This window comes from Rhinichthys klamathensis, unplaced genomic scaffold (assembly GCF_029890125.1).
Source record: "Rhinichthys klamathensis goyatoka isolate OS25496 unplaced genomic scaffold, OSU_Roscu_1.1 h1tg000360l_1, whole genome shotgun sequence".
Classification (NCBI taxonomy): domain Eukaryota; kingdom Metazoa; phylum Chordata; class Actinopteri; order Cypriniformes; family Leuciscidae; genus Rhinichthys; species Rhinichthys klamathensis.
The window spans coordinates 315,649-335,564 of record NW_026606869.1 but is presented as its reverse complement, the minus strand read 5'-3'; the positions used below and the strand labels follow the sequence as shown (position 1 = coordinate 335,564).

Here is a 19,916-nt window from a genome sequence, read left to right as displayed (position 1 = left end):
GTAAAAAAGTACAAAGCATAAAATTAATGATTTTAGCAGAAAAACTACCATTTGTAAAGAAAAAGATTTTCGGAACATTTTATTTTCTGTCCAACATAGCAAGTACATAAATATATAAGGCAAACGCTATTATCATGCTGCTATTTTCTCATATTCCAACTAAAGCAAACATCAACTAGGACCTCTTGAAATCATCATTAAAAGAGACTTCCACAGGAAGTTCACAAAGCATTTGCACACATGTCTCTAGCTTTTAATTTGATCATGCCATGTAAAGTGAGGCCATTTCTAGGAAGACCACAACAGGAACACATTTTAGGCTTTCCTCTTCTTCAGTATTTTTGTTCCAGAGAGCGCTCCTTTCTTGGCCCCTCTGACCATGCCTTTGAACTGGCCTTGGAGTTTGGCCTTTTTCCTGTTAAAGTTAAGTCAGGTTTGATCAGCTGCATCACTGGAATATTTAAAGAGAAAGCGTGCAAGGACAGAATCGGTCCCTTACCTGCGATTGAGCTGGGACTTCTTCAGAGGAACGTAGGCATACGGGTCACACTTGCCTTCCTTCTTAATATCCCCTTTTCCCTTCTGCAATGAACAGAGAGGTTAAGCAGAGATCCTTCAGATGTTCATTTTTATATGTTGTCTATTATATTATCTAAGGCTTCTCACCTTAGATTTATACTCTGTCCCAAACTCTGGTCTTCCACCCAGAGGCCTGTGGATTCCAATGCCACCAGCTGAGAAGTTCAACAATACATAGAAATGTTAACATTATATAAACAGAAAGATTATATAATTATTTTGTTGTAACAATATTTATCATTACATTATCATATATTTTTATGGTTTACTTGTGTTTTGGCAGTAATTAACTGTAATTAAAGAATCAATGTACCATGGTAGTATGATTTCTAAGACATGGTACCACAGTAATTTATTTATTTATTTAACAAGTACCATGGTAATTCCACTATAATCTTTAAGTACCTTGGATTGCAATGGTATATGAATACAGTAAATATTCAGTTGAATGACAAGTAACAAATTTAAAAGTCCCAAAAATATGTATAATCAGGGGTTCGGTAAATCTGAAACATGTCAGTGTATGTAATTTTGCACATCCTCTAAGGCCTGTTCACACCAAGGACAAGTATGATAATAACGATAAAGATAATCATCTGAAAAGAATAGCAGTTCACACAAACAATAACGACAGAGAAACTATTTCATTGGAATCACTTTCACAACTATTTTTTTTCCAGCTAATGAATGATAAAAACATTGACAGCCAATCAGAATCCATGCTGATTTAAAAAGCTAGAGCATTTAAAGTGGCAGACGACAAAACTACAGCGCTGCTTATTATAAATTCACAATAGCACTATGCTAAGTTATGATTTTATATGGTTTTAATATATTGTGCAGCCTTAGAAAACAGTCTAATAATGCGGTTCTTGGATTCTTGTCCGTGGAATACGCCACTTCTGGTATTTTGCCGGTTACTCGACATGGGTAAATTGCATTCAAGGAATTTTATTTTTTTAAATCAAGTACTCGAATTTAATCGAGGAATCATGACAGCCCTAGTTATCATACATTAGTGTGGACACTAGTATATAGTTATCTTTCTTTGTGTGAACAAACCTTTACACTATAGCACAGTCCTTTTTTTAAAAACGAGACAAAATGATTATGAATTATGTTGTCCTACCTATATATTTCATCGTAGGTTTAACATCCATGTCCTCATCTAGATCGTCATGCATTTGCCTCTTTGTATTCTTCCTCTGTTCAACAAAGAAAAATTAGCATCACACACTACAAAACCTTTTTGTACATTTCTCAATTCTGTTGATTGTGAAGAAAGTGAAAAGCATAAAACACCCACAGTTTTGATTCCCGCCTCTTCGAGGACATCATCCATTTCAGCGTCTGGAGGGATATATGCATATTAACATACAGTGGTTTATTACAATAATAAATGTCAATAAACTTCAGTAAAAATGATCATGTCCCACCTTTAGCTTTGTCATCATCATTATCATCCTCCTCTTCTTTGATGATCAATCGACCATCGGATGTCACCTTGAATCCATGCTCTGCTCTGTTAGCCTTCTTTAGGTTAGGGTTGGTGGCTGAATCAATAAAAATGAGCGATATCCACAAGATATATTAATGTACATGATCAATTTAATTTGATTATGACTGAATCTAACTGAACATATGGAAAGATCTCTTACCCAGAACTCTCTGCGCTGCTTTTGGATCGAGGAAGTTGAGTGGTTCGTCGGACACACCTTCCTTTAACCAGGCCTGGCCCTTCTTTTTCATTGGCTTCTTCACCCCCTTCTTGGGCTTCTCGTCTTCATCCGAGTCAGCAGAATCAGTCTCAGCCAGAATGTCCTCAATACTGCAAGGAGACAATGGACATTAATCCGGAAACATTTTAGTTTCAAAAGGCACCCCGTCCACACTAGCGTTTTCCAAAGGTTGCTCATCCACACTGAAACGTCTGAAAAATGTCTGCAATATGAAGATTCTACAAAGAAACATTCATCTTTAGAAACACTATGAAAGTAAATAGCAGGCACAACAATGCCGGTATAACCATAGATATCATGGGTACAATATGCGTCACATGACTCAACATGCATCATCGTTTTCGTCTCAGTGTGGACGGAAGGTCAAAATGGAGAGAAAAATATGCGTTTTTAAACGAATACGTATTCGTGTGGACAAGGCCAATTAATAATAAAGAAAATACACTATCAAGCACTTCCTGTCCAGCACAGTCAGCTAAGCCGTAAAATATTTCCAGACGAACAACACATAAAACAGCCACATTACTCAATCATAAAGAAAAAGATTTCAGTTGAAAAATATGTACCTCTCTCCTTTCACTTTAGGTGATTCGTCCTCAGTGTCTGAGTCGTCCCCTTCTGTCTTGGTCACTAGTTTGCGTCTCTTATTTCTGGCCTCCGTTTTACGGATATTCACTAGGACCTTGTGTTGCTCGGCCGGCAACATGCTTTTGACCAGCTCAAATCTGAACACATTACATTACAATCATACAAAGTTTATAGAATAAAAGAAAAACCATTTAAAGAAAGAAAGGACTGAGTGGTTATGTTTGGTGGTTAGCCGCAAAGCTTACCCAAATTTCCTAATCAATTTGGTGTAAATGCTCTTAAGTTTCCCCCTAAAGTGTCTTCGCATATCATTCATATTGCTGATGCCTTCCATCTGCAAAATGATAGAGAAAAAGGGAAAAGAATCAATAACATGGTCATTTTATTAGACACTTCTCAGACATGTTCAAATATGAACTTGAAAACACACTCTCTCTTTCTCACTTACAATAACATTAACATGGCTGGCTAAAATCTTGACATCTAGAGAAAACAGGAGAACTTTCAGGAAGCCAAGTAAGGCCTTGACAATGTCTCGTGTCCTGCTGGCAAGCAGAAGACAGACATTTTGTAGCAGCAGCTCCAATGACGACACGTCTATGGAATCTGCAGATAAAGACCAGACAATATTTCCACATTTATTCTTGCTTTACAATCAAACAATGATTACAAATATTGAATGATTCTTTACAATCATTAATATCACTACAGTTTCACTTTTTCTGTAGAAAATGTGAGTAGTGATTCCCAACAAAACAACAGAATGAGATTAAGTAGTGGTCACTCTCACCTTTGTAATGGAACACCAGCCTGGTTAAGGCAAGAACTGTGCAGGTGATCATCGTTACAGAGCCAGTAAGTCCAATGTACACATGGTCTAAATACTCCTTTATGGCATCTGACGACACATTATGATAGATCATTATTTCAGCAAGATATATTTCAGTAATGAAAATAAAAATATATTCGATTTTATCTTCACCTTTTGGGTCCCCACAAAACCGCAAAAATGCATGGCCAATCTCAACCAGAAGAGAGTAGGCGTTTTTGCGGGCACCGATAGACATTTCCTTTGTGCACAGAATTACCTAAAAACACAAAAATCCCAATATTATAGCTTTCATAAAGAATAACACTCAGATTTAAGACTTTGCGGTTAATGCACATTTAAATACTGAATAAAATTAATAAACAGCATTTACAGTTATACTACTGTTATGGAAAGTACATGTAACAAGGACACTAAAATAAAGTGTTACCAACTGAGCTCCATGCCAGACGTACCTCGGGAAGCAGAGCAGTAATAAAATCACGGTGCTCTTCATTGATCTGCTTCACTATGTGAATCAGACACTTGAGTCTAGGCTAAAAAAAAAAAAAAAAACACATTAGTGTAAATATTCTCAGTGTAAATGTGATTACTTGGTGGTGTTTTTTCATGGCTCTCACCCGTTTGGCAGATGAGGCCGCAGACTTCAGGCTGCCCAGCAACATTGCCTTCAGCTGCTCGAGATTCGCCAGAACAAACGCCTTACTAGATGTTTTCTCTCCTCCACACATCTCCTCCAGCACTCTGTAGGCTTTTTTCTGGATGCTAGCTTCCTTGCTCTATAAACACACATGTACAGAGACAAACATTACATGAAGTACACTCATAATGCAAAGAGTGAAAATATGATTTAAAATGGTAACAGGAAGATTCTCACCTCCACCAAAGGTTTAATCAATTCAAATGTCTGAGTCATAGATGGTTCATCCACAAATGGAGCCATTGCAACAATCAGGTCGATAACTGCAAGCCTACAAAATATGAGCCACTTATTTTACAATGCAAGATAAACCTATTCAAATGAAACTCGACACGGTTTTTAGGATGACACTCAAACATGTGGTTTAAAATTATGCATTAATCAGGGGGCCATCTAGGTCTCTGCCTTTTTATAAAAGACGGTAAATGTGTGGAGCTGAATTACCGTGTGAAGTTGTCCTCACTGTTGAGTCTCTCCGAGGCTTTGTGCAGGAACGTGCACACCATCTAAATCAAAAGGGAACAAATATTTACAACTGACAACCAGAGCAAACTTGCAATGATGTAATTTTACAATTATGCATTTGGCAGACACTTTTATCCATTGCATTCAAGGTACACATTTTATCAGTTCTTGCTTTCCCTGGGAATCGAACCCATGATATTGGCGTTGTTAATGGCATGCTCTACTGTTTAAGCTACAGGAAGGCCAGAATGTAATTCTTGCAATGATGACGTTTTAGGGGTGGGCGATCTTCCCAAAATTTCATATCACAATCTTAAAACAAACAATCACGATCTTCCCAATTTTAAGATGTACTATTGAGAATATCCAGACTGGAACAAGCCTATGGATGGATCTATTTGCACAATTTAAAACACAGTATTGCATTAAACAATCAGTTGTCAAAATAGTCATTAAACTAGTGGTCAACCGATATGTTTTTGAAGGCTGATGCCAATATCTTAAAAGAGCAGACTGGCCAAAATAATATGAAAGTAATTAAATAAATCTTTAAATTAAACCGACTTGCTTTAGATTTATTATTTTAGATTTATTTTATTTTAGATTTAGTTTCAAATCAAGGGTTTAAAGTTAGTCGATCTGACAGTCACGCACAATAACATGTTGATGCAGGCTACAAATGCGGACTTCAGAATATCTGACAGCTGGATTCGACTAAGCCTGCAAGGTTTGTGAAATTAAACGTTTATTAGATATTAAGAGATTTGTTTCAAATGATATAAATGCGCATATGCTGAATGCTGATGGTAAATGAGAAAGTATTAATAGTGTTTGTCTTTATGTTACTAATAATATAAAAGCAAACGCTATGATACTCTTTTGTATACAGTTTACATTATTTGTTTAACAGTTCTATCCAATAACGTATTTCGACAAAACTGTTAAACAGAGACCACAACTAATGAAGACTGAGAATGTGACCGCTTTGCTCAGGCGCTGCCGTTCTCAGAGCCGTCAAAATAAAAGTCCCAATATTACAAGAACATAAGATCATGATCTCTACGATTCGCTTGAAAAGTATTTCGTGGACGTCTTCAAGATTGATCCCAATATAATATCGTCAGATCACCCACCCCCAAGACATTTATTTGTAAATATGGTAGATGAATTTACCGTCTGGTCTGTGATGTTGAGGTAAACTCTGATTGTCTCAAGGACAGCCATCCTAGCAGATGCCATCTCTCCTGGTTTAGGCTGCTGACTATAGACATTAAACAGGATGGGAAGGAAGTTCTTGGAAAAGCGAATTAATTCAGTCTTCTCTTCCTCTGCAGATTTAAATACACAATCATAAATCTCAATGAGCAGTCATCAGTGAAAATGAAACCAAAGCAATGAACAGAAAACAACAAAGAGCTGTTCAGATTGAGACTAATGTTTTAATAGTCACAGCTGACTATTGAGACTATCAGCTGACCTGTCTCACAGCTCTTGTTGATGAGAGTCCGCAAGGCCTGACAAATGCACAGGCGGAGGTCAGGGCGATCATTGAGGGCCATACCCAGAGACCGAGCAATGCCCTTAAATGATGTCAACAAATCGGTGGGTTTAGTGCAGAATCCAGGTAACATAGTCCAAATCTGGAAACACAAATACATTTAAATTATAACACTGGAAAAATAATTCAAATGGATAAAACCATTTATCCAGTTTTTCATCCGGTACATATTTTTTAGCATTCCAAATGTTTCTGTGTACGTATTAGCTGGACAAAACAAGGTATTTTTTTGTGAAAGTTGTCGGTTTCAAAGGTTTACCTGTAAGATGGGGTGGGAAATATGACCAAAATCTTATTTCTTGATCATGACATTTCAAGTCAAATTTATTTGTGTGACGCTTTTTACAATAAACAATGTTTCAAAGCAGTTAACAGAAAAATTAGTGCTGGGCGGTGTGAAAAAAAAATCTATATCACTGTAAAATTATACCGGTTTCACTGTATATGACGGTATTTTTTTTTTTCAAGCATGACTTGGTGTTAACCACATTTTCTACTGATTGAGAGAGGGAATACTGCAGTAGATTGACTTAGAATGCCCTATTTTACTGTCATGAGTGAATATTGTAGAAAAATCCACACTAATATGAATACAGGTTTGCAAGGATTACTCATCTGTTTGGGTCAACTACCCCTTTAACTGCTTTTTCAGATATACATAGTGAATGGCAGATTACTCTGACCATAACTGTGTTAAAATACCTGCATCTGTAGAGTCTGATACACTTTTGCCATCAGTTTCTGTCCTGACTGCTCCAGTTCATCAGCTGATATAAACCAGAGAATGAGCAAATAAATGTTGATTGAATAGCATGTGCATTTAATACAGTAATACAGACACTAAGCAATATTTGAATTACAATGTAAACTACAGTGTGTATGTGTCCATTACAAACCTGTCTGTTTGAGTTTGCTTGCCAGAGGGAAAAAGTGTGATGTGAAGTAAGCCAGTTGAGTGTTCTTCACGTGATCTCTTATGACTGGGATCAGCCAGCTGCGTGGGAACTCAAGGTCATCACTGTAAACAAACAAATACACAACACATTTCATCACATTAATAACTTAATTTTTCATTCAAAGCACTCAGAAGAATTTTTTTTAGACAGAGAAGCATCAGCAAAGTAACTCACTCTGTTCCAGTGATGAGGAGGGGCACAGCGTTCAGGACCACCTCTGGACCCATGCTCTCCACCGCACTGCCCACAGCCAGATCCAGCTCTCCACAGAAGGGGAAATGAGGGGTGGCCCGCAAGTCACTGAGAGACTGCAGACTCTGAAGATCACACACAGATAATAAACTATCAAGGAAACAAACACACAAACTAAAGAGAAAAAAAAAAATATCACACTTAATTATAGGCGTTTTTAACTACTATGTACTTGCATTAAAAAAAAGAATAATTATTAGGTACTAGGGGTGGAGCCGAACCCGAATACGGTATTCGGAAAGTGACAAATAACGTGTTTTTTACGAATAGTTATTTCGAACAAATACTTGAAAAAATATTTGTATTCGGGAACAAGAAAAACTTTATATCAAAAAGCTGCGTTTCCTCACGAGACCGCAGTGCATGCACGGATGAGTGAGTGAGTGAGTGACGTTCAGGAAGAGGTGACTGACACAGGCTGCTCCACACAGCAACAGAGAGGGCTCGGCTGAGCGAAAAAACACTTAACTGCATCACTATTTTTGTTGAATAGATTTTTGTACCTTAACTGGGTTCCGGAGGCAGTTTATAACTTTCGGGAAGCGGAGTTTGATCAGGAGATTATTCCATTACGCTGCATTATTGACATCTGCAGTCGGGTGCTCTCATGTTCGCTCTGTTTACGTAGCTCTGTTAGCTCGGTAATTTAGACAATAGGCTGTTGACAGAGTAATGTTAACGTTCGGTTAAAAAGGCTAAAAAATGCTTGTGTAGTTGTGTCGAATTGTATGCACTTGTGGGAGTTATATGGTACGCAGACATCCCAAGTCTCTATTGATAGCGTCTCCCTAAAATTAGTTCAAATCTCCTGGAATCTAACGCGCATGCGAGAGAGAACATACTGTGCTCCAAACCGTGTAGCGCGCGCACGGAAGAGAGAGGGAGAGAGCGAGAGACCTTGCGTGTATGCGTTATGAATAGCAGCACTTTTGCTGCTATTGAGGTGGAATAGAGACAAGGTTAGGGACAGGTTTGGTGGTTTAAATGGTCAAAAATGAAATGTAATTATATAAATAAATCACAGCTGTAATTACATGCAGGTCATTTTTTTATTATATATATATATATATATATATATATATATATATATATATATATATATATATATATATATATATATATATATATATATATATATATATGACATCACGGTTCGGTACAGCAGGGGGGGAAAAAACTAGAGCCCTGTACTATTTATGACGTACTGACCCGAAAGGCAAATCCTTTGTAACGGGCGCTTTGCCGCGTCCAGGGTAAACAGCTGTTGCGATGCGATTCGACAACGGCCGCGTCCGGTGTAGACACAGTGTCGGGCCGGCCCATTCTGCCGCTACATTACAACATCAAGCGATGTTCCAATAATTTATATAATTATAACACTCTCTATAGGGCCTTTGTGCATAATAAGTAGTTTCCTGTTTAGTACATTTTAAACATGTTTTCATTATGGTATTATTACTTTTACTTTAGTACAAAGATCTGAGTACTTCCTCCACTGGTAGAGACTAGAGGAATTAAGACTAATAATAGAAGATAACAAGGTTTTGCCAGTGACACTTGATATATTTATTGAAATAAGTTATTTTTTATTTAACGTGACAAATAAAAAGACAAAGTAATTAATGAAGATTATGCAACAGTATTTAGAATATAATATAGAATAGAACATGCAAACTAGTTTGGTTACAGCTCAAATGTATCATTCTCATTCTATCATTCACACTCCCTCCATTACATATCTTTGTCACACAAGTGTTTGATCACCACATTTGAGTGATCATTGCAAAAAATGTGTTATATAAATATATTCTGTTTATGTATACTGTATTCTATATACAATACCAGTCAAAAGTTTGTACACATGAATGGGAAAGTGGTACTGTACTATAATATACACATAAATAATATTGCTACTATATTATATAAATCATATTGGCCGATATATTGATATCGGGCTTATTTTACTCCCTAATATCGGTATCAGCCCCAAAAATCCATATCGGTCGGGCTTTAGAGAAAACTATACATAAAATTGCTTTTATTAAACAGTGGTTTACTGAACAAATTGTGTCTCTGTCTTTAAAGCTGCAGTCCGTAGCTTTTTTTGGGTTAAAAATGATCCAAAATACATATTTGAGAAAATACATAACCAGCCAGTGTTCAAAACTATCTGCTTGCCGTAGCTCGATTCAAAGCGGTAAGCTTGTAATAATGTTTTTAATTCCAGTGGTACTGGTGGATTTCCGCGGGAGATTCGAGCATGTCTTTGCGTCATTACGTCACATCTGTACACATAAAGGAGGAGTCTCGGCTAGTAGGCTATATTGCGTGTGAGGATGCTGGAGGTGGAGATTTATAGCCTTTTCTCACAGCACTTGATATAATTAAACGTATTAATTTGATGGTGGATCCAGAAAGGTTCAAACGACGATCATCAGTGACAACTAGAGATTCACCCGCTGTAAAATGCAAAAGACTTCGTTCGGACTTCGGAGTGGCTACAGAAAAAAAGAGACTGGAACCGGACCCATGCGAAAACAAGGATACATATCGGAAGGACATTACATGTAGTCACGCAATGCTTGCTTACGTTGTTAACATTAACAATTTGAGAACAAAGTATAATTTGCACGGTTTTGCGTGAAATGATAACTTATAAGCGATTGTTAGATTTAATCAGCACGATTTACTGCAATGTCAGAACCAGAACAAAAGTGGATGTTTCTTACTAGTTCAGATGACATTTTCCGGTGAAAATGCTTATGTTGGTCATACTTCCAAAAAGAATAATCCGTGATTCTGAATAACAGTATCCACATCGTCGCGGTGATTGACAGCTGCACACTCTCCTCAAACATTGTTCATCCGCGCTGTGCGGCGGTGTCGAGGGTGTTGAAGTACAACTCGCGTAAAGTTGTTAATTCCGCGAATAACTGCAATTGCAGATTTTGAACAGCGATGGCGACAAAGAGGAAAAACGCCAGACTGCAGCTTTAAATGAATTCAGTTATAATTAAAAGTTTCTTATGGTTAAAAAAAAAAAGTTATCTCACTCTGCTAATGCTGTAAACTATATAGGGAATCATTACTATAATATTAAAAAATAACAACAGAGCCCACACTATTAGCCTAAATTCAGTTGCTATTTATTTTTAGATATAATAATCAACACTCAAATAACACTGAATGCAAACATGTTAACTTCACATAAGGCAGTTTTTGCATTAACTTCTAAAATATGTTTTTACTCCAATTTGTTGTTGAAATATAATCATTTCACACAGGCTGTTATTTTCAAAATACATTAAATAATCAAGACATCACTAACAGGTTAAGTAAAATATAATGAATATATAGGCTAATATAGTGCATATATTTAGCGAAAGAGTTCCTTTCTCTAGCTGACTAACAAGCAGTGGACACTGAATGACTTGCCTGAGATAAATGCTATGTGGGATATTGTTTACAAGCTGTTTTCCTAATTCTTTCCGCCGTTGAAACACTGATTGAGCGATTACACAAGATATAATACGTTTCAGTAAGTTGTACTATATCTTTCAACATGTTCATTCATGTTTATTAGGAAGAGATGATCATGTTCACTCTGCTTAAACTGAGGCGCCTGTAGTGATCTGTCACACCACATTAAAGAGTGTCAAAATGGCATTTATTGTTTGAATGTCGTGATAAAATGGACATAATTCGTAAAATGACACTGTTTCTTTTTGAAAGTAACAAAAAGCAGAGCTTATTGCGATTATTGGTGGTTAGGCTACAAAGCTGTATTCGTCTTGTACACATAAGACACACGAAAATTCGCGGGACAAATACGTGTACCGTTACACCCCCAGTTACTATTTAATCAAATGTCAAGGAAGAAAAAATAGTTTTGTGACATAAGGTAAAGTGAGGTCAACCTCAACAATGGGCTGGGCAGCAGTGGATGGGGCGCATTCGGTACGCCATGAGAGTATCGCGATATGTACCGTGGGTGGTGTATTGTGGTTTTTCGGTTCAGTTTGAATATCATTACACCCCTAATATATATATATTTTTTCCTCTATCTCTCCAATATACCTTTATCATGAAAGGATGAGCCTGTTTTCCTGCAGCTCGGTAGAAGCAGCCCAGGATCTGCAGCACAAACGGCCAAGAGGCATGAAAACGATAGGACAATCCTTCCTCCACAATACTGAAAAAGACGAGGTCAGATTTTAGAAAGACCAGGCTCTAGAAAAGGACATGACATTCGGACAGATGGGGGTCACAGGTAAGCTCACTGAAACATCTTTAGGATGCAAGCTCCATTTCCAGTTGATGTGTTTTTTAGAACAGGTTCAATCTCTTCCATTCGCGCAGCTACACACTCATTTATCAGAGTCTGGAGGGAGAGAAAAAAAATAGAAAAACACTAAGACAAATTCACTTCTGAGAAATAACTGATTACGCTGCTTATAGAGAACATGTGGCAAACCTTCAGAGTCTGTGTTGCAGCAGAGACGACTTGCGTGTGCGAGGATAGAAGACACGACATGGTGACCGAGAAGAGGCGAGGAAGATGACCGAGACTCAGAGAGCTCTGTAAACTAGAGCCCAAAGATAATGAAATGAGAAAGATTCCTTAAAAAACTAGCAAACAAAACAATGCAGGAAAAGGCCTACCTGGAAAGATGAACATGGGCTTTTTCCATTACAGCAATCCATGCTAGTAAAGGCTGCAGATCATTCTCACTAGGAACATAGTCATATAAAGCCTGGAAGGAAGGTGTTGATAGATATGTCAATCCACACATTTGAAGATGATAAAATTAAAAGGGCAAAAATCAGATCATGGAATCCAGCACACTATCTTTTTTTCATATGTATGCGTTTATCAATTATGACACTCACAGTGATGATCTGGGCATTGAGCTCCGCAGACATACTGGAAGGACTGGGTTTGCAGCTGAAAAGCTTGTGGAAAGCCTGCATTGCATTTGCAGTCACCAGCTTCAAACAATCAGAGGCAGGTGTTAAGAATGGAAATCAAATAAAAATGACAGAAATGTATGAGTTAAACTGCTTTCCCACCACATGGCTCAGGGTCATGACACGGAGAAGGGTCTCACAGCAAGACTTGACCGAGTTCAGGGGAAATGCAGACAGCAGTTCCTTCAGCAGACCCAGCACATGGAGAGTGGTTGTGTCTTCTTTGTTGCCTTGAGTCGAATACAAAGACAATATATTCATCATTATAATAAATTTAAAAAACACGATATATTGACATTTTGAACTCCATTGGAATATGACACTTGGTGACTTTTGAGGCAAGATCACTTTTATGGCACAATTTTTTCATTTTTCATATCAACATTTAAACCAGTCTTACTGGTATTTATTTCCCCTCTGGTGGTCTTTGCTCATTTTAGATGTTGTTTTGAACTTTTAACATTTACTACATTAGAATGGTATGAAACTTGGTGACAAATCATTTTCACATCAACAGTATCCCCACGTTCAAACTGGTTATACCAGTATTATTCGCTGGTTGGATGCTAGGTGGTGCTATATGGTTATTTTCTGCGCCTACACACTAACCTTATGTAGTTTGATTCTAAATTTTGAATTGCTAACAACCTTGAAAAACTATAGGAAATTAAATGTACACACTTAAAAGATTAGTTCAACCAAAAACAAAGGACATATGCAGTGAGGTGTTAGAGTAGAGAGACATTGTGAAAAAATAGAGGAACTCCATGTTTACTCTACTTGGGTCCTTCACAGAAATGCACTGTTTGTAATTTTCCTCATTTTATTAATATCTTATTTTTATTCATATTTAGTGATAGCCTCAGATTGAGTAGGTTTCGACCCGCTATGACAAGCAGTTATTATTGTTCGTTTTGAGCATTTCGACAGAAAGAGCATGAGTTCAACTGACCTCCTGACTGCTCCAATTCTTTGCAGCAGAATTTGGCTGTGGTGACGGCCGCTGGGTGGTGGCTCGGGGCATTATCTGAGAACATGAAGTCGCTGAAGCGAAGGACGGAGCAAATGCCAAGCTGTGCTGCCTTTCGCAACTGCAGCACAAGGACATAACCATCGTTCAGAAACCTCAGTCATAGTCTGTCACTCTGTGGCAGTACAGAAATAGTGTATCTATTGTGTATTACTATAACAACTAGCGGTGTATATGACTAAAATCTTACATGGCATAAAAGGAATCTTATGACAACAGTAACATTCTAGCTCTGACTGGATGGGAATCAAACAGACAGACCTTTGGTTTAGGGTGCACTATGAAGCTCAGCATGCCATGGTACACCTGTAGAGTTGATGGGTAACTCCACACTGACAGATCCTGCTTACGCAGCAAAGTCGCCAGACAGGATAAGATCTGCGAGGAATATAAAAACAAGCAACTTTAGTGTAAAATAATAGGGGAGACAAAGCAGACTTCTTCCTCTCATCACAATGTCATTACATTGGTTACACCTCTGGTGGTCTTTGGTCATTTTAGATCAAAATATTACATTTAGATTTTTAACATTTTTACTTCATTGGAATGGTAAGAAACTTGCTGACTTCAATGGCACTTGCTACATGAACACAAAAATATCGTGGACTTAATTTCAAAAGGCTAAATGGTCTTAAAGTCACACTTGTGGTTGTCAAATTTTGGGGTACAAACTACAAATCAGCCACGATTAAGTAGTCTTTGACAATGTCTAGTCTGACTTCCATTGGATTTTAAAACCCTTTGCTCTGTTTTTAACTTAAACATTGTATTCATTTAAAATGTTTGTATTATTTTATATAGAAACGGTGCATAATTTAGAGTTGAATATTGACTAATACCATGAAAATCTCTTTAAATATAATAAATATTATTGAAACAAAATATAGTCCCTTCATTTCATTGAAAAAAACAAACACTTATTGTGTAGGGTCTATTTAGACTGCTGAGGACCACAAGTGTGATGTTAAATACCATATGGTTACATTTATGGGAAAAAAAAGATGTACAAACCCATCGCAGGTGGGACAAAGAGTCGGAATCGGCTTGGTTTGACATCACATGCATGAAGGCTTTGGCTGTGTCCGAGAACTTTTTCTTAAGCACTGCAACTGGCATCCTTGAGAAGATAAGCAGAAGATAAACTTATTAAGACAACAGGCCAAGGCAATCTAAATCACTCCAATATAAATTCACGCCGATCACCTTTTCATGACCAGGTTAAGGAGGTAGGCAACAGCTGCCAGTGCTTCGTTGCCATCTACAGCCTCGAGTGTTGTCATCTGCCATTGAAAATGGAAAGACATTCATAGGTTGATCCACAGAAAGCGTAGACACTTTTGAGCATTTCGACAGCAAAATATGTCGTCATGAATATAACTGATTTAATGGTGACTTTAATTTACCAAGGCAGCAAAGTACTCCGTCTCTGTCTCCTTTCCTCCTTGAGAGCGAATCACTTCAGTTACGGCCGCCAATACAGCACAGATCTGAAGAATAAAATGTGAATTAAACACATAATGATAATCTAGCAATTATGACAACAAATACAGCTCTCTGACCATAAAATGACAACAAACCTCTTTGTGTGCAGCAGAGCTCGACTCCCAGTAGCGCTGTACAACTCTAAAAGTGAGGTTGGAGCAGTCCGACAGTCCACTAAGAAAAGTCCCAGAGGTCTTCTCTGTGAGGGCTTGATCTTCCATGGCATCTCCTGCCACATCACCGGTTCTCTGCAAAGATCCTGCCTGAAGCTCATTGTGGAGTTTCAAAGCATCTACTGTCAGATCACTTTTTTCTGTTTAAATAGAAAGAGGTTTGATGAATCTCACATTTACATCAATCATACCATCTAAACAATATTATGACACCCTAGCCATGGATACAATAAAAAGAAAGTGCAGTCCTAATACTGTCAGAAATTTTAAAATATATATGCTTTAATGTACTTTACAATAAACGCGAAAATAAATTAGTCGTCTCTCTCTAAAAGTACCCGGGCATGATTTTTAATTTGTTTACAAAGTTCGATCAGCTACCCACGTGTTGTCACGCAGGCCAGAGTCTCACCTGAGGGACGGCTAAAATATCGGCTCTTCGCGGCGTCTCGATAGCGACATGCCTCCGGATTGCTATCACTACTGTGACCTTTCTTCCACCGTCTTACTTTCTGGGCTGCTCCGGATCTAAGTTTTCCAGACTTCACCATTTTTGCAGGTGGAAATCCTTACAGTGCTGCAAGCACGTTGGTCTCTCCAGTCTGCGTGTCGCGCTTGACATGCGTCATCATCATGCGTTTTCTTCTTCTTCTTCTTTCTTGTTTTACTTTGCGGATGACATTCAGCTTATTGGTGCATTACCGCTGCCTTCTGCTCCGGAGTGTACCTCTCTTTACCAACTAACACACACTCATACATGTTGTCTTCATGTTTTATGGGGACTTTCCATAGACATCATTATTTTTATACTGCACAAACTATATATTCTGTCCCCTCCCCTTACACTAACCCTACCCTTAAACCTACCCATCAAAGAAAACTTTCTGCATTTTCACATTTTCAAAAAACATCACTTAGGCTATATGATATAAGCTGGACAAGGATTTTGGATGTTGCCATCTTTGTGGGGACATTTTGTCCCCATAATAATGTAGGGTTTACCAGGACACAAACACACAATGCCGTGCTCACTCAGTAACCTTTTTAATGTGAACTCCTGCACCCCACTCATTGCTTATTCCTCATTATCTCTCTCTGCTTCATATCTACAACTCAAGATTATATATGCTCTGACTCCTGGCATCTCTCACACAATCATGTCTGGTGTTTTCCTATCATCTTAAGTGTTTTATTTAGTGTAGAATGTCAATGTCCCACAACCTTAACCTCGTCATCACTGATTCTTTTCTCCGGCTCTTTTTTTTAAGTTTATTGTATATCTCTAAATCCTTAAAGACCACTGTTCCTATTGAATTTCCTGACTGTTTTTATTATCATTCCTGCTCGTGGACCAATATTTAAGATGAATTGTTTGTCAAATTCATGACAACCTGAAATGTCCAATTTTTACCATCTCTTTATTCTGTTCACCAAACAGCTGATATACCCCATTGACTTCCATAGTATTTTTTTCCTACTATAGAAGTCAATGGGGTAGATCAACTGTCTGGGTTCCAACATTCTCCAAAATATGTTCCTTTGTGTTCAGCAGAAGAAAGAAACACCACTCTATCAACTTAGTCACACCCTGTTGATGAAGCCCAGGACTGTCCAAGTCATTCAACACAGTCATTCACTGTCCAAGTGGTTGAATGACTTGGACAGTGAATGACTGTGTTGAATGACTTGGACAGTCCTGGGCTTCATCAACAGGGTGTGACTAAGTTGATAGAGTGGTGCGTGAATAATGCTCTTGTCATTAATACGAGTAAAACCGAGGAGATTGTATTTGGGTCTACATCTGATACTCATATAATGCCTGTTTCTATTCATGGTGAAAAAATCAGACAGGTTAAGACATACAAATATTTTTGCGTGATGATAGATGATATGTATGGAAGCATATGGGTAGCAATATTCAATTTGAAATGTAATATGCAAAATGACAATGCAATATGTAAAATGGCATTGCATTCTGTATTTAAATTTACATTTTACATTACCATTCTAGCAACGTTTGGTGCAAAATGAAAAGGCAAATGTAAATTATGTAATTTCATTTTCAATTTCATACACTAGTTTTAATATGCATATTGAAACGCTTTATAAGTTGCAAAATTAAAATGAAAATGCATTACAGAAATGATTAGATATGTGTAGCATGTTCAAGCAAAAACTGTGGCAAAATGATCATTCAAATGTTATTTTTCTTAATTGCATTTACACTCACAGTCAAGACACTTGCGATTGCATTTTAATGAAATGTCCCGCAAATGAATGTAGCAAAATTCAATGTGCACATTGAAAATGCATTCCGAGCCGATCACGCCCCCTCCTGCCCTGTCAATCACTGCATCAAGGCGGGGCTTAAGCTGTGTTGTTTCTCTCTATGGAACTCCGAGAAGCTGCACAAGCAATAGCTGGGTTTCAGTCACGTGATTATGATGACGCGCGAAATTCAGATGGAGGGCAGGGAGTGAAGAGCGCAATGGACGAGATGGAGGAAAGTCAGTACTGTACTACTTTACACGCTATTACAAGAGAAAGAAGTAAACAAAAAAATCAATGTTGAACGTGATCCTTGCGTTATGAACAGGAGCAATTTTTCAACTGAATTGAAAGATTTTCCTGCCATCGAGGCGGTAGATATCAGCAACTACCTCGTCTTACAGACATACTTTGACTTTACAAATTTCGGAAACGTTACACTTTACACAAACATAGCCCCTTAAGTTGTATCGCCTTTGATGAAGTGATCACGGCACACACGGGCATTTTCCCATTCGGCTCCTCCCGACCGCAGACGTAGGTTTACAAGCCGTTTTCCCGGAGTTTTTCGGTCAATTTCTTGCATTTTCCCCCCTTATGAACAACAACTTTTGGTACACGATAAAAACTCCTCGTGGTTTGATCGATTTAAGTAACCATAAACGACGCAAAACATAGGCATTTTGAGTTTGTTATAGTGCTTTCTAAATACAGCAAATCACTTCCTGCCCTCCATTTGCATTTCGCGCCATGGCAACGCAGTGGCGTGACGTCATATGAAAACAAGCTATAGAGCGACAAAGTGCAAATGCTGCCCCTTCAGAAAGACCATCGTCCAGCTTAAGCATGACGCCTCCGGATCGAAGTGGTGGGACACGGGGTAAGTTGGCAGAAAGAGAAGAGACAAGGGGGTCGGTCGACGGTCGTCAAACGGTTAGACCTAGGGTTGCCAACTTTCACTCGGGGTCTGGACTGTGGAGTGTATTTGACGATCACACTCTTACGTGACCATAGAGCGTATGTACGAAAAGTGCTCGTTTTGGCCAAAAATAAAAAAATAAAAAAAATAAAATGGGGTGACACCCGGCTTTACCTGCGGCTGCGGTCACACTACCGACCCCTTGTCTCTTCTCTTTCTGCCAACTTACCCCGTGTCCTACCACTTCGATCCGGAGGCGTCATGCTTCCAAGTACCTGGTTCCATAGAGAGAAACAACACAACTTAAGCCCCGCCTTGATGCAGTGATTGACAGGGCAGGAGGGGGCGTGATCGGCTCGGAATGCATTTTCAATGTGCACATTGAATTTTGCTACATTCATTGCGGGACATTTCATGAAAATGCAATCGCAAGTGTCTTGACTGTGAGTGTAAATGCAATTAAGAAAAATAACATTTGAATGATCATTTTGCCACAGTTTTTGCTTGAACATGCTACACATATCTAATCATTTCTGTAATGCATTTTCATTTTAATTTTGCAACTTATAAAGCGTTTCAATATGCATATTAAAACTAGTGTATGAAATTGAAAATGAAATTACATAATTTACATTTGCCTTTTCATTTTGCACCAAACGTTGCTAGAATGGTAATGTAAAATGTAAATTTAAATACAGAATGCAATGCCATTTTACATATTGCATTGTCATTTTGCATATTACATTTCAAATTGAATATTGCTACCCATATGCTTCCATAGATATGAGTGATGATAGATGATATGTGATTCTGGAAAGATCATATTGATACTCTTTGTAAAAGAACAAAACAGAGAATTTACTTTCTTTGTCACCTTAGGTCATTTGGAATAAGAAAACAGATGTTTTCTGTTATTCTTTTGGTCGGTGATAATGAGTTTACTGCAATATATAAGAGTGTCGAGTGTCTGTTATGCTAAAACCAAAGTTGTCTAATCATGTCCTACATAATGAGTTTGAATTACTACCATAAAACCGGAGGTTCCAAGATTCAACAAAGTGAGGCTGAAACACTCTTTTGTGCATCAGGCTATCTTAGAGTTGAATAAAACACTTAACCATAAACCAAGAGTACTGTGAAGGTGTTATAGTTGTATAAGTGTAGTACTGGAATGTATAATGTAGGAGGTTTAAGTGTATGTTGATGTTTAATGTGTGTTGGTTGTTGTAAACATAGACACTCTTATGCAAGTAAAATTTCAGACTTGTCTGACAATAAAGGATTAAATTATTATTATTATTCTTATTAAATGATAACAGAATTTTCATTTCTAAGTGCACTATTCCTTTAAAGGACAGGAAAAAGTAATTCTTTGTCAGTGAGAAATATATTTTTATAGGTTGTTTATCC

General features: G+C 37.8%; 1 protein-coding gene across 1 annotated transcript; it reads right to left on the bottom strand.

Annotated features, from left to right (window-relative positions):
* Positions 1-65: 65 nt before the first annotated feature.
* rrp12 (ribosomal RNA processing 12 homolog) lies at positions 66-15,917 on the bottom strand. Its single transcript, XM_056233147.1, has 34 exons — positions 15,732-15,917; positions 15,242-15,459; positions 15,068-15,151; positions 14,868-14,944; positions 14,676-14,781; positions 13,926-14,042; positions 13,587-13,725; positions 12,737-12,864; positions 12,557-12,655; positions 12,329-12,420; positions 12,141-12,252; positions 11,947-12,047; positions 11,744-11,858; positions 7,589-7,731; positions 7,355-7,476; positions 7,161-7,225; positions 6,378-6,540; positions 6,074-6,228; positions 4,880-4,941; positions 4,613-4,706; positions 4,356-4,514; positions 4,191-4,271; positions 3,889-3,994; positions 3,697-3,804; positions 3,355-3,512; positions 3,152-3,240; positions 2,885-3,043; positions 2,238-2,407; positions 2,016-2,132; positions 1,886-1,929; positions 1,709-1,784; positions 667-734; positions 500-582; positions 66-415 (listed from the first exon to the last, which is right to left on the bottom strand). Exons 1-34 carry the CDS (start codon positions 15,868-15,870, stop codon positions 316-318), a joined length of 3,849 nt encoding a protein of 1,282 aa, XP_056089122.1. The 5' UTR covers positions 15,871-15,917; the 3' UTR covers positions 66-315.
* Between the last annotated feature and the right edge of the window lie 3,999 nt (positions 15,918-19,916).